This window comes from Palaemon carinicauda, chromosome 19 (genome assembly GCF_036898095.1).
Source record: "Palaemon carinicauda isolate YSFRI2023 chromosome 19, ASM3689809v2, whole genome shotgun sequence".
In the NCBI taxonomy this organism is placed as follows: Eukaryota; Metazoa; Arthropoda; class Malacostraca; order Decapoda; family Palaemonidae; genus Palaemon; species Palaemon carinicauda.
In genome coordinates this window covers 18,871,574-18,884,424 of record NC_090743.1, presented here as the reverse complement: position 1 = coordinate 18,884,424, position 12,851 = coordinate 18,871,574, and the positions used below count along the sequence as shown (strand labels likewise).

The window sequence follows — 12,851 nt, the reverse complement described above, 5'->3', positions numbered from 1 at the left end:
TGCTAGACTCAAAATTTGCGATGTACTTGAACTTCATACAAATTTCTAAAACTTTTGGTTTTCTCGTATTTGCCCAAATATCATGAAGTAACGTTCTTACTAGATAGCTGCCCAGAGTTACTTCTATGAAGTCTCAAATCTTCATGATTTGATTATAAATTACACAATTTTCTAATCAGAAAAAAACTAAATTTGTATAAATCTACCAAGATGAATAACCACCATGAGAAGTTAAAAGTAATAATGGAGAAAAAAATATTTTATGAATATTTATAGCAAAAAAATTTTATGCTATGCATGTTTAAAGTTTGGAGACCCTGCAAAGAGGCTTATTCTTAGAAAATTTGGCTCATGATATACGGACAGTAGATACCTCCAACAATGACTTCCAGAACAGGGACTTTGATGATTTTAAAAAATATACGGGTTGGAAATCCACTATGGTTGTCAAACGCCACTATCTAAAAATCTTGCAGGCCCTTTAATACCCGAAGATGGCAGCGGGGAGCCTTATCCCTCCCCATTAATCTCCTCCTCTTCCTTTCTTCCATCTCTTCTCTTCTCCCTCCTACCCGCCACTCACACCACGTCGCCACTCTCCTGGGTAGTTCGTTAGCCCTATGATATTTGCCATGTTTGATTCCTATGGTTTAACTGTTATTGTAGTTACCGTTCCTTTAATATTTAGATATGCTTAGACATGTAAGGTTTGATGCCTTTTGCGATTCGACACTCAGTTGGTTCCTTGTCGTCATAATTATTTAGCCTTACGTTCCCTATGTCATTTGGCTAGTTGGTAATTGGACGGTTACTTACATTATTATATCATATTATTGTCGTACATGGTGATTGTATTCTCCTCATTATATTATTACTTTATTGGGCTTGGAAGGCATTCTCTGGTACATTTTCACCGGCCGTCACAGGTCGACCCAGAAAAGGGATTTTGACGAAGGAAAACTCTATTTCTGGGGAGAGACCTGTGACGCCCGGTGAAACTCTTCCCAGTTATTTTTGTACGGACCTACCCTTTCCTTGCCAAGCCATACGTTCTTGCAGAAGGATGACCTGGTGAGCGTGAGTGGTAGGTGTCGGTAGGGTAACCTAACTGTATTCTCTAGGGCCTGTCACGGCCCTCCCCTTTGATGAAGGGATTATCTAAATTGAAGACAGCCTGTGAATAGTGGTTTACACACGCCCTTGTTAGATATACGACACCAACAAGGTGCTCGCGCGAGGGTTGTAACCTCTGCATTCCATGCTTTTATCTTTCTCTAGTATATTTGGAAGATTTATATTAGAAAAGAAGGACTTTCACCGGGCGTCACAGGTCTCTCCCCAGAAATAGATTTTTCCTTCGTCAAAATCCCTTTTATTTCACTTCTAGATTTTATTGTATGAAAGTGTTACGATTTGTATTAAATGTTAAAATGATGCTAAATGGTGTGAGTGTACAGATATGATTGAATGATTTTCGTTATTCACATCTAGATTTTATTGTATGAAAGTGTTAAGATTTGTATTAAAGGTTAAAATGATGCTAAATGGTGTGAATGTACAGATATGATTGAATGATTTTCGTTATATAGCGCTGAATGGCCTTTGATGCCCCAGTGCTTGGCTTAATGCCTAAATCCTATATTCAATTCAATTCAAAACAGAAGGATGACCTGGAGAGCGCGAGTAGTAGGTGTCGGAGTAGTCCAACTGTATTCTCTAGGGCCTGTCACGGCCCTCCCCTTTGATGAAGGGATTATCTAAATGGAAGACAGCCTGTGAATAGTGGTTTACGCACGCCCTTGTTAAATACACGACACCAACAAGGTGTTCGCGCGAGGGTTGTAACCTCTGCATTCTATGCTTTTATCTTTCTCTAGTATATTTGGAAGATTTATATTGGAAAAGTGTAAAGAAGGACCCTTTTCACTGGCCGTCGCAGATCGACCCAGAAATGAGTCTTACGTAAAAATGAAGGGCAGGTGGTAATGCGCCTAAATGTATGAACAATATTTACAGGGTATTTACACAGAATATGTACTAAGGTAAAAAGTGCTACAATCGTTGTAAAACATTGTCCTTACAACTACTCCCCTCCCCCAAGACAATTATTAAAAAGGAAACCTTTTTTTTATGATTGTATGAAAAGGACATGAATGGGTCAACATAAATATATGTTTTAATCTCTGTAGCGAGACGGGAGTTGCAGGCAGCCCCTTTGTCGGGACACTAGGACTGGAGGGCTGTTACCCTCGATACGCAGTTGCAGGATGCGCTGGTTGTGATTTCTTTGAACCACGTATGGTCAGGCTTCTTGTGTCCTCTGTTTGTTCTGGGGAGGCACTCGGTGGGCGCCGCCCTTGTTGCTTGTGTGCGTCGATGTCGCCTTCTATATGAGCAGGCTTTAATCTATCCACGGTCAGCCAGTCTTCTGCTCCGTGGACCATGATTTTAAATGCCTTTTGTTCCGTAACCGAAATACAAACCACGCTATTTACATTGGGTTTACCTTTTAGCGCAGCTGAAATGACGAGCCAATAGTTTTAACGAGGGTTAATTACCCCCGCGCTAGTTAGCGGGGGTAGGGGAGGGGTAGCTTGCTACCCCTCCCCCCCCCACACATCGGTGACTTGCTTCACTTCACTTTTGGCTCGGCGATGAACAGACGTGTCTGTCCATCGTCCTCGTTGACAGCCTTTAATCTTTTTTATGCTTTTTCTTTACTACAGCTTGTGTGTGTTTGAAGTTGACTACCGATTATTATTATTATCTTTACTATGCGTACGTGTCCTGATGTTGCCGGCCGCCCTTGTGGGACCTTTATGTCGGCCTTGGAGACGGATCCTCACACCCTTTGCTCTGTGTCGGGGCCGACGGTGTGACCAGGAAAACGTGTAGGGAGTGGTCTGCCTCCCAGTGGGAAAGGTTTGGCCGCCGGCGTAAGAAGAAGTCCAAGAGAGACCGTTCTCCTTCGGGGGTTGCCTTGAAGGAGGAAGGTTCTCGGGACACTTCTTTCGCCGCCCAAACCTCCTCCGAAGCTCCCCCTCGTCCGGCTCCTAAGGAGAGTCGGCCGAGTGGTAGTGCAGGCCCTAGTTCTGTTTCCAGACCTTGGGTGGGGGGAGAGGGCGTCGCCTCCCATAGCGGGGCGGTTCCCCCCTCCTCCTCCGGGGGAGGTTGTTGATAATTCATTGTCTAATGATGATCTCTTACAGATTTGGGCTTCCCTGGGGCTTAAGGGCTTGCCCTCCAGGGCCGCCTTGATTGAACTTGTCTCGTTGGGGGCCGCCGTTAAGCAGTCGCCGGCGGTAGCAGAGGTAGACCCTCTGTCTATCGTTGACGTCGGGGTGGCAGAGGCCTCCAACGGGGATGGGCAATCCTCTGCAGGTGCAGTTGAGGATGATGGTGCTGACGGCTCTCCTCCCCCTTCCGTACATCCTTCGAAGGGGGAAGTGAGTCCTACGGGCTCTTCTGCTGTTCAGCTTCCCTCTTAGGGAAGTGCCTTGACTGAGAGACCCCTTCGGAGGACTGATGGTCCTGATGATCTTCCCCGTGGCCGCCTTCGCCGTAAGGCTCACCATCCGCTGCGTCGCAAGGGCCTCCCTTCCCCTTATAAGGGGGTTAAGAGGCGCCTTTTTGGATCTTCTTCCTCCGAAGGGGACTGTCCTCGTCGTACTCAGCCTACAGCTCCTGCTCTTTTGGACACCTCTGCAAACCGTTCTCCAACTCCTGCTAGAACTTCACCTTCTGGGGAACTCGTCACCCGACGGGCAACGGTCCCTTCGGGGCAGAGGGATTCTTCCCTTTCACGTGCAGTGTTAGCGCACAGGCGCTCTCCTGCTTGTCAGCGCTCTCCTGCTCGTCAGCGCTCTCCTGCTCGTCAGCGCTCACCTGTTCGCCGGCGCTCTCCTGCTCATCAATGCTCTCCTGCTCGTCAGCGCTCACCTGTTCGCCGGCGCTCTCCTGATGTTCGTCCTCCTCGTCAGCGCTCTCCTGAGGACATCCTACATCCTGTGGTTCTTGAAGAGTGCTTAGCGCGCCAGCATTCTTCTGCTCGCCCTTCTGCAGTGTTAGCGCACAGGCGCGCTCCTGCTCGTCAGCGCTCTTTTGAGGATCATCGCCCTCCTGCTCGCCAGCGCTCTCCTGTGGTCACTGACCATGCTGCAGTCCCTGTTGGTCACCCTGCGCGCCATCAGTCTCCTGAGCTCTCTAGCGATCCTCTTCCATCAGTCTCCTGAGCTCTCTAGCGATCCTCTTCCTGTGTTTACGCAACATCGTCCGCGTTCTCCAGCGTGTTTCAAAAGCACATGTTCGCCCACGCGCCTACGATCTTCCTGTTCCTGTTCGTGAATGCGCCGCGCCACCTGTTCCTTCACAGGATCTCACGCGTCGCCCCCTTGCTCGCCAGCGTTCACAGGCGATTCTAGTATCGCCTGTTCGTCAGCGTTCTCCTACGCTTCAACGATCACCTGTTTATCGGCGATCTCCGGACCGCCCGCGTGATTTACAACCTGCGCGCACGCGTTCTCCAACGCTTCGTCGACCAGAGGTTCTTGAAGGACATGGTTCGCCATCTACTAGCTCGCCATCGCGCGATCATTCACCTGCGCGTCTTGCGCGCTATCGCTCGCCAACGCATCACCATGCGACAACGCGCCATCGCTCACCTGCGCGTCAGCGTTCGCCAGCTCACCACCGATCGCCTGCTGATCTACGCCGCCAGCGACCTTCCTCGCCCACGCGGCAACGCGTTCCCTCGCCATCACGCCAACGCATTCGTTCGCCGACTCGGACACGCGCTCGTTCACCTGTACACCCTCGCGCCCACTCGCCTGCGCGACCGCCCGCCTGCGCGCCTGCGCGACCGCTCGCCTGCGCGATCATCCGCCCTCGCGCGACCATCGTTCGCGGCAAATTTCGCAGCCAGTGGTAGCCCTAGGAACGCGTGTTCCTAGAAAGCGCTCGGGATCACCTCCACCCAAATGCAGGATTGTAGTGCAGGACAAGGAAGACACTGCGGAGAGGTTAGTGCATCATTCTTCCCCCCCTTCTTTTCAGGCAGGTACTGTGGTGTCCACTCCAAAGGATCGCCCGATCCCTTTCCCTCCAGCGAGGATTTCGGACTCTGTGTCCGTGGAGCAACAGACTTGGTTTGGTCCTCTAATGCGGGCGTTAGTGAGGGTTATGAAACCAGCACTCGCCGATCAGGGCAACAAACCAACGGCTGCCTCTCCTACGCTGAAGAGAGAGAGGAGTGGACTTCGTGGTGGCTTCCCCCAGGGCGAAGTTGGTTCCCAAGAGGTCTGTCGCGAAGCCCCCTTCTCCTGCTCGAGTGTTTTCTCCTTCTCCCGTGGACGAGGCGTTTCCGTCCTCGGGCGAGTCCAGTGAAGCGGTAGGCTTCCCCTCGGCACCAAGGGGGGAGACTTCGTTTCATGGAGGAGAGTCGTCACGTGAGGAAGGGGCTCCTCGAACCTCTTTGTTGGGATCCTGTATCCCTCCCAGGAGGGAATCCAAGGACTCCAAGACCGTCCCGAAATCATCTTCGAGGATTTGCCAGGAACCCGCGGCTCCCCGGGGGAACGTCCACGCTTCACCCCAGGAAGAGATTCCTGGGACAGGAGACTTAGCTGCCAGCCCGCAAGGAGGAGATCAGCAGGAATCCGAACATGCCTTCTGGCAGGTCCCGAGCCTGATAAGGCAACTTAACGGGCTTATGGACCCCGTGATCGCCCCCCGTGAAGGCAAAGACACTATCTTAGATGAAGTGTTTGACGTTCGGAAGGCCCCTAAGTCCAGTATGGCTCTGCCCTGGTCTCGGGGTCTGAAGAGTGCCAGAGCTAGGGCCAACGCTCAGCTCGCGATTCTTGCCTCCTCCAGTCGTTCCTCTGCCGGGAACAAGCTCATCCCTCCTCCTCGTCTTCAGCAGAGGAGGTATTTCGAGATCTTGGGTGAGGCCAGCCTCGCTCTTCCTCTCCATCACTCCGTGGAGGAGCTGGCGAAGGGAGTTCCCTTTGAGAAGCTCTCTGCCCGGCAGGTGTCGTTCTCGGCGGCAGAGATCCTTAGCCATGAAAAGGTCGCTAAGTGTGCCATGCAGGCCACTTCGTGGCTGGACTTTTGGGTAGGAACTCTGGGCATCCTATTGCGCTCGGAGGACTTGTCCAAGGAGACCAATAGGAAGGCCCTGGAGACCTCCTTACTCTCGGGCACCCGCTCCATCGAGTCTTTGGCGCACCAGGTTACCACCCTGTGGGCCAACTCGGTGTTGAAGCGGCGCGATGCTGTGACCGAGAGATTCCATCCGAAGGTCCCCGCCGTGGATGTGTGTAGGCTCCGACATGCTTCCCTTCTGGGGGAGAACCTGTTTGAGCCTCAGGACATGGAGCGAATGGCTGAGAGGTGGAGGAAATCCAGCACGGACTCCCTCCTTCATAGGGCCCTTACAGCTCGGCCCTATAAGCCTCTAGCTCCGCCGCAACTGCAGCAGCAGCCTCGTAAGGCTCCGAAACAGGCACCGGCAGTTAAGAAGGTGGTGTCTAAGCCCCAGCCCTTTCCAGCCAAGGTTAAGAGGGGCGGTAAGTCCTCCAGGGGAGGCAAGACTCCTAGGGGTGGCGGCCGCGGCCGCAAGCCCTAGGGGTGGCAGTCCCCATGCATGTCCACCTGTGGGGAGATGCCTTCAGCGTTTCGTCCGCAGGTGGCAGCAACACGGGGCCGATGCTTGGACGGTCTCAGTGATCGGCCAAGGCTATCGCGTCCCGTTCACAACATCTCAACCTCCCCTGACAGCGAATCCAGTGTCGTTGAGCTCCTATGCCACGGGATCGGCAAAGGGGCTGGCCCTTGGGGCCGAAGTCGAGACCATGCTCGAGAAGGGTGCTCTCCAGGAGGTCGTCGACGGCTCCCCAGGCTTCTTCAGTCGACTCTTTCTTGTAAAGAAGGCGTCTGGAGGCTGGAGACCTGTCATCGACCTCTCAGCTCTGAACGGGTTTGTCAAGCAAACCCGGTTCAGCATGGAGACAGCAGACACGGTCAGACTTGCGGTGAGACCACAAGACTTCATGTGCACACTGGATCTAAAGGATGCGTACTTCCAGATCCCAATCCATCCGTCTTCCAGGAAGTACCTGAGATTCTGCCTAGACGACAAGATCTACCAGTTCAAGGTGCTGTATTTCGGTCTCTCCACAGCTCCTCAGGTGTTCACCAGAGTGTTCACCCTGATTTCATCTTGGGCCCATAGGAACGGCATTCGTCTCCTTCGTCATCTCGACGATTGGCTGGTCCTAGCAGACTCGGAGGCAACCCTTCTTCGGCACCGAGACAGGCTTTTGGATCTTTGCCAGGATCTGGGGATCATGGTAAACCTCGAGAAGTCCTCTCTGCAGCCGTCCCAACGACTGGTTTATCTAGGCATGCTAATAATTCAATTCATAGGCATGTTAATAGACACCAATCTCCACAAAACCTTTCCATCAGACGACCGGATAGCAAGGCTGAGGAGGGTGGCGGAACCCTTCCTCAGGCGAGAAGAGCTCCCCGCCCAGTCGTGGTTGCGTGTCTAAGGTCACCTATCCTCCCTGGCTCGTCTGGTTCCAAACAGCCGCCTCAGGATGAGATCCTACAGTGGCGGCTCAAGTCCCGGTGGAATCAAGGATCCGATTCTCCGGACATTCTGATCCCAATGGGGTCTTTGGAACAGACGGACTTGCGATGGTGGCTGGTCGACGAGAACCTGCGGAAGGGAGTGAGTCTTCTCGTCCTCCCCCCGGAATTGACTCTGTTTTCGGACGCGTCAAAAGAAGGGTGGGGGCGCACGTTCTGAACCAGAGGGTCTCAGGCCTTTGGTCAGAATCAGAAAAGTGCCTACACATTAATCCTCTAGAATTGAAGGCCGTCTTTCTGGCTCTTCAGCAGTTCCAACGGTCCCTGGCGGGTCACTCCGTGGTGGTGATGAGCGACAACACCACGGTAGTGGCTTATATCAACAAGCAGGGAGGCACTTTTTCGCAGCAGCTATCCCATCTTGCAGTAGAGACTCTGAGGTGGACCAAAATCCACTCGATAAACCTATCAGCTCGCTTCATTCCTGGCAAGAGGAATGTGCTCGCCGACAGTCTGAGCAGGGCCTCGCAGATAGTGAGTACCGAGTGGTCTTTGGATCCTCAGATAGCCAACAAAGTCCTGACTTTGTGGGGTTCCCCGACTGTGGATTTGTTCGCGACAGCATTGAACTTCAATCTGCCCCTGTACTGCTCCCCAGTCCCGGACCCCAAGGCACTCTGGCAAGATGCTTTCCAGCAACGGTGGGACAACATCGACGTGTACGCCTTCCCACCGTTCTGTCTGATGAGAAGGGTGCTCAACAGGACCAGACTATCGGTCAACTGTTCGATGACTCTGGTAGCTCCGCTATGGCATCACGCGGAATGGTTCCCGGACCTTCTGCAGCTCCTGACGGAGCTCCCGAGGGAACTTCCTCCACGACACGAGCTTCTCAGACAACCCCACTCCGGCGTCCCTCACGAGGTCGTAGCCTCGCTTCGGCTTCACGCCTGGAGACTATCCAGCGTCTCTTCGCGGAGAGAGGCTTTTCGCAACAGGTTGCGGAGAGAATGTCTCGGCACCTGCGAAGGTCCTCTGAGGGAGTCTACCAAGCAAAGTGGAGTCTTTTGTGGTTGGTGTCGTGGGAGGGGTATCTCTCCACTCGATGCCACTATTCCAGCAATAGCGGACTTCCTCGTTTATCTGCGGGAAGAAATGCGCCTTTCTGTCTCGGCAGTGAAAGGCTATCGCTCGGCCTTAAGCTTGGCCTTCAGGCTGAAGGGCGTGGATACTGTATTTCTTCATCGCTAGAACTCTCTTTACTCATACGTAGCTATGAACTTACCTGCCCCCAGTCGGAAGTGAGACCTCCTCCTTGGAACGTGGTTCGAGTCCTCAGGTCTCTTAAGAGACCTCCCTTCGAACCATTACGCCAGGCCTCCGATCGCCACCTGTCTTGGAAGACGGCTTTCCTACTCGCTTTGGCTTCGGCCGAGCGGGTTAGTGAACTTCATGGTCTCTCGTACGACATCGCCCATTCAAGGGGATGGGGGGAGGTAACGTTCAGGTTCGTCCCTGAGTTTGTTGCCAAGACTCAGAATCCTGGAGTGCCGGATCCTCGCTTCGACTCTTTCAGGATCGCGAGTCTCCGTTCTGTAACAAGCGACCCAGACCAGCTGCTACTATGTCCAGTGAGGTGTCTGAGGCACTACTTTAAGAGAACGGCTGCAGTCCGTCCTCAAGTGCGAGCTTTGTTTGTGAGCACAGGCAGGACTAAGAGGAGGGTCACCAGGAACACCATCTCAGCCTGGATTCGAAGGGTTATCCACCATGCTTTGAATCCGGACACGTCGCCCTCGGGCACACGATGTCAGGGGTATTGCTACATCCCTGGCCTTCAAGAGAAACTTCTCTGTGACGCTGGTACTTCAAGCTGGGGTCTGGAAGCGTCAAACGACCTTCACAGCCCACAACCTGCAAGACGTGACCCACAGGAGCCTCGATACGTTTTCTATCGGCCCTGTGGTGGCTGCACAACAGCTGGTCTAACCTCAGGCTCCTTTTTGGACAAGTAGCAGTAGGTTGAGGGCGTTGTTACCCGGTCTTAGTCTGCGTGAATGAAAGAGTATGTCTGACCCTTACTACTTTCTTCATTCTCCCCTCTCTTGGGGAAGCAGCATCCTGGTCCTCGCATAGCTGACCTCGACCTCTGCAGGTAACCCACGCTTCTTTGTGCTCCTAGTATTAAGCTTATACTGTTGCGTCTCCCATACCCTGACGAGGTGGTATTGGGAACGTCCTATCCTAGAATTCCTATCTGAAGGTCTCAAGGTCAACTTCATAAGACGAGTCACTCTCTCCTCCACACACTGCTTATGTAGGCACCCAAAATCTCCTCAACCTTATGGCTTTCGGGTGAAACGATTATTAGATAGTCTGGATATAATTAGAAATAAGGTACTTCCATTCAAGGTATCATCAACGCCTCCATGGAAGTTACCAGAGATATCTTTTTGTAAATATTTTATTGGAGATAAGAATAATATGTCAGACGTAGAAGCCAGGTCTCTTTTTAATGAACATGGTAAAGAACATAGAGGATCAACTTTTATCTATACTGATGGCTCCAAATCTGATGCTGGCTTTGGATTTGGAGTACATAGTAATGGTTTTAATTGTAGAGGTGCACTTCCTCTAACAGCTTCCATATTTACTGCCGAACTGTATGGCATATTAACTGCTATTGAGAAAATAGCGTTGGAGAAGGAGGGTAATTTTACAATTTTTAGTGATGCAAGGAGTGTCCTTCAAGCTATAGAAGTTTTTAATTCTAATAACCCTCTAGTTTTAAAGATTTTAGAATGGCTTTTTATTATTGGACGGAGAGGTATAACAGTTCAATTTTGTTGGGTTCCAGCACATGTAGGTGTGTCTGGGAATGAGAAGGCAGATTCACTGGCTAAGAAGGCTGCATCCGAGTTGCTGCCAAGAAGGTATCCCATTCCCTGTGATGATTTCTTACCTGACATCAAGAAATTGGTTTGCAATAAATGGCAACAGCAATGGGATAGCCTAGATGGGAATAAAATGGGAGAGGTAACAAATGTCATATCTCCTTGGAGGTATAATATGATGCCCCGAAAATGGGAGAAGTCCCTTTGTCGTCTCCGTATTGGTCACACTTGGTTGACACACAAGTTTCTGCTGAAGGGCCAACACCAACCGTATTGTGACTACTGTTTAGTACCTCTAACAGTGAGCCATTTGTTGACCGAATGCCCCAATTATAACAACTTAGGGAATAGATATTTGTTTGAGGCTCGAGGTGAGGGTGGCAGGTTCATCCTTGCCAAGATTCTTGGAAATGATGTGTCCTACTATGCAAGTGGCATTTTTAGATTTATTTCAGAAGCAGGTCTTCTGAAAACTAATCAACTTTTATGACATTCAACTTTTATGATTTTAATTGAATACTTTCATTTTTATTTTATTTTATTTTTTATTTTTGTATACATAAATTAAATGTTACCGGCGTCAATGACCTTAGATGTCAGGATGCCTGAAAACTTTAAATCAATCAATCAATCAATCCTTTTCTCTAGTGCTGCTCACTGAGGAATTGAGCCCCCGGGCAAGCCGAAGTCAGTAAGGCTGGGGGCTTTCCACCCTTCCTAAGGGGTAAGTCACCCAATGTAAATAGCGTGGTTTGTCTTTCGGTTACGGAACAAATGACAAATTTGAATATAATTTATTTTTCCTAACCTTACAAACCTTAGCTATTTACACATATGTGCCCGCCATCCCTGACCCCCAAGTCAAGTCCTACCTCTAAGTGAAGTGAAGCAAGTCACCGGTGTGTGTGTGTGTGTGTGTGGGGGGGGGGGGGGTAGCAAGCTTCCCTTCCCCTACTCCCCCCGCTAACTAGCGCGGGGGTAATTAACCCTCGTTAAAACTATTGGCTCGTCATTTCAGCTGCGCTAAAAGGTAAACCCAATGTAAATAGCTAAGGTTTGTATGGTTAGGAAAAATACAAATTATCTTCGAATTTGTCATCTTCATCCTCTCCAGCATGCGATAGGACACTTTGTAAGGACGTGAGAGGGGGAGGCGCTGACTGTCCTGTCTGGTGAAGACGTAGGGGCAGTTGTCTAGCGAGGCAGGCTTGAAATGTCTTATCTTGTCCGCATATGTTTTGTGGCAGGGCGTGAATTTTCCTGCCCTTTCCCGTAGCTGGTTAAGGCTGACATCATCGGTGTTTGGATTGGAGGGAAAGAACTCGCCAGGGACCACAAGCGTCTCCCCATAGACTTTTTCTGCTAAAGAGGTGTTGCCGTTTGCTTTCGGGGTCATTCGAAGACTGAGGAGGGCCTAGGGAAGTTGCTTGACCAAATGCTCATCTGTGCATTGGACCCTTAAGGCCACCTTGAGGGACCAGGGCTTCTTTCGACCATGCTATTGGCTAAGGAGTTGTAGGCTGTCGTGCTGTGCAGGTTGGTTCCCATCGGGCATGCGAGGGACGCCCACAGGTCCGAGATGAAAGCGGGGCCTCTGTCGGTTGTCATATCGTCTGGGACCCTGAAACGGCTGACCCAGGTGGAGAGAAAGGCCTAGGCGTAGGTGTCCGATGATGCTTTGGTCATGGGAGTCGCCTCTGGCCACATCATTCAACGGATAATGATTGTGAGGAGGTACCTGGCGTTGCCCGAGGGTGGTAAGGTCCCCTCAATGTCGACTTGGATGTGTCTGATCCATCATTTGGGTGGAGGGAAACTGCCGACTCATGACTGGGTGTGACGACCGACCTTGCTGGTTTGACAGGCCGTGCATGTACGTGCCCACTCACGTGTCTTTCCTGATCCCTAGCCACACAAACTTGTTGGTCATCAGTTTGGTGGTAGTCTTTGATGAGGGGTGCGAAAGGCCGTGGATGACGTCAAATGCCAGCCTTCGTCTCGATGGTGGAATGAAAGGTTGCGGGTGGTCTGTGCGGTATTGCAGAGCAGAGTGGGGCCATTGGAACCTCACTGTAGCTGCTTCGGTCTCCCCTTCAGGACGTTGAGAAGGGAGTTCATCACACCGGTTATGTTGGGCAGGAACTTCCGGTAGTTGTTCGCCATGCCGAAGAATTCCTGGAGGGACTTCACGGAGGTCAGCGTCGGGAACTTGTTTATGGAATCTACCCTTGACATCACTGGGTGCACATTCCTTTGAGAGTTCGTGCCCTAGGAACTCCCTTCTTGGCCCCGAAAGTGCATTTATCAAAGCGTACTACAAGGCCATTCTCCTGCAGTTGCTTCAGAACAGTCTTCACGTGCCCC

The 12,851-nt window shown here is 51.2% G+C and overlaps 3 protein-coding genes across 4 annotated transcripts in view; 1 reads left to right on the top strand and 2 right to left on the bottom strand.

Moving 5' to 3' along the window:
- The window catches only part of LOC137658497 (adhesive plaque matrix protein-like), a 1,563,467-nt gene that overhangs the window by 466,061 nt on the left and 1,084,555 nt on the right, over nt 1–12,851 (top strand). The gene's annotated exons all lie outside the window — the stretch shown is intronic.
- LOC137658493 (uncharacterized) overlaps nt 1–12,851 on the bottom strand; it is a 444,691-nt gene that overhangs the window by 143,344 nt on the left and 288,496 nt on the right. The gene's annotated exons all lie outside the window — the stretch shown is intronic.
- LOC137658917 (uncharacterized) lies at nt 2,244–11,883 on the bottom strand. Its single transcript, XM_068394035.1, has 2 exons — nt 11,565–11,883; nt 2,244–2,518 (listed from the first exon to the last, which is right to left on the bottom strand). Exons 1-2 carry the CDS (start codon nt 11,881–11,883, stop codon nt 2,244–2,246), a joined length of 594 nt encoding a protein of 197 aa, XP_068250136.1.

Coding starts and splice junctions, on each gene's coding strand:
- LOC137658917 (XM_068394035.1), bottom strand. CDS start 11,883: ATGACCCCGAAAGCAAACGGCAACACCTCTTTAGCAGAAAAAGTCTAT. Junction 2,519..11,564: donor GACAAATTCGAAGATAATTT/GTATTTTTCCTA, acceptor TCGTCATTTCAG/CTGCGCTAAAAGGTAAACCC.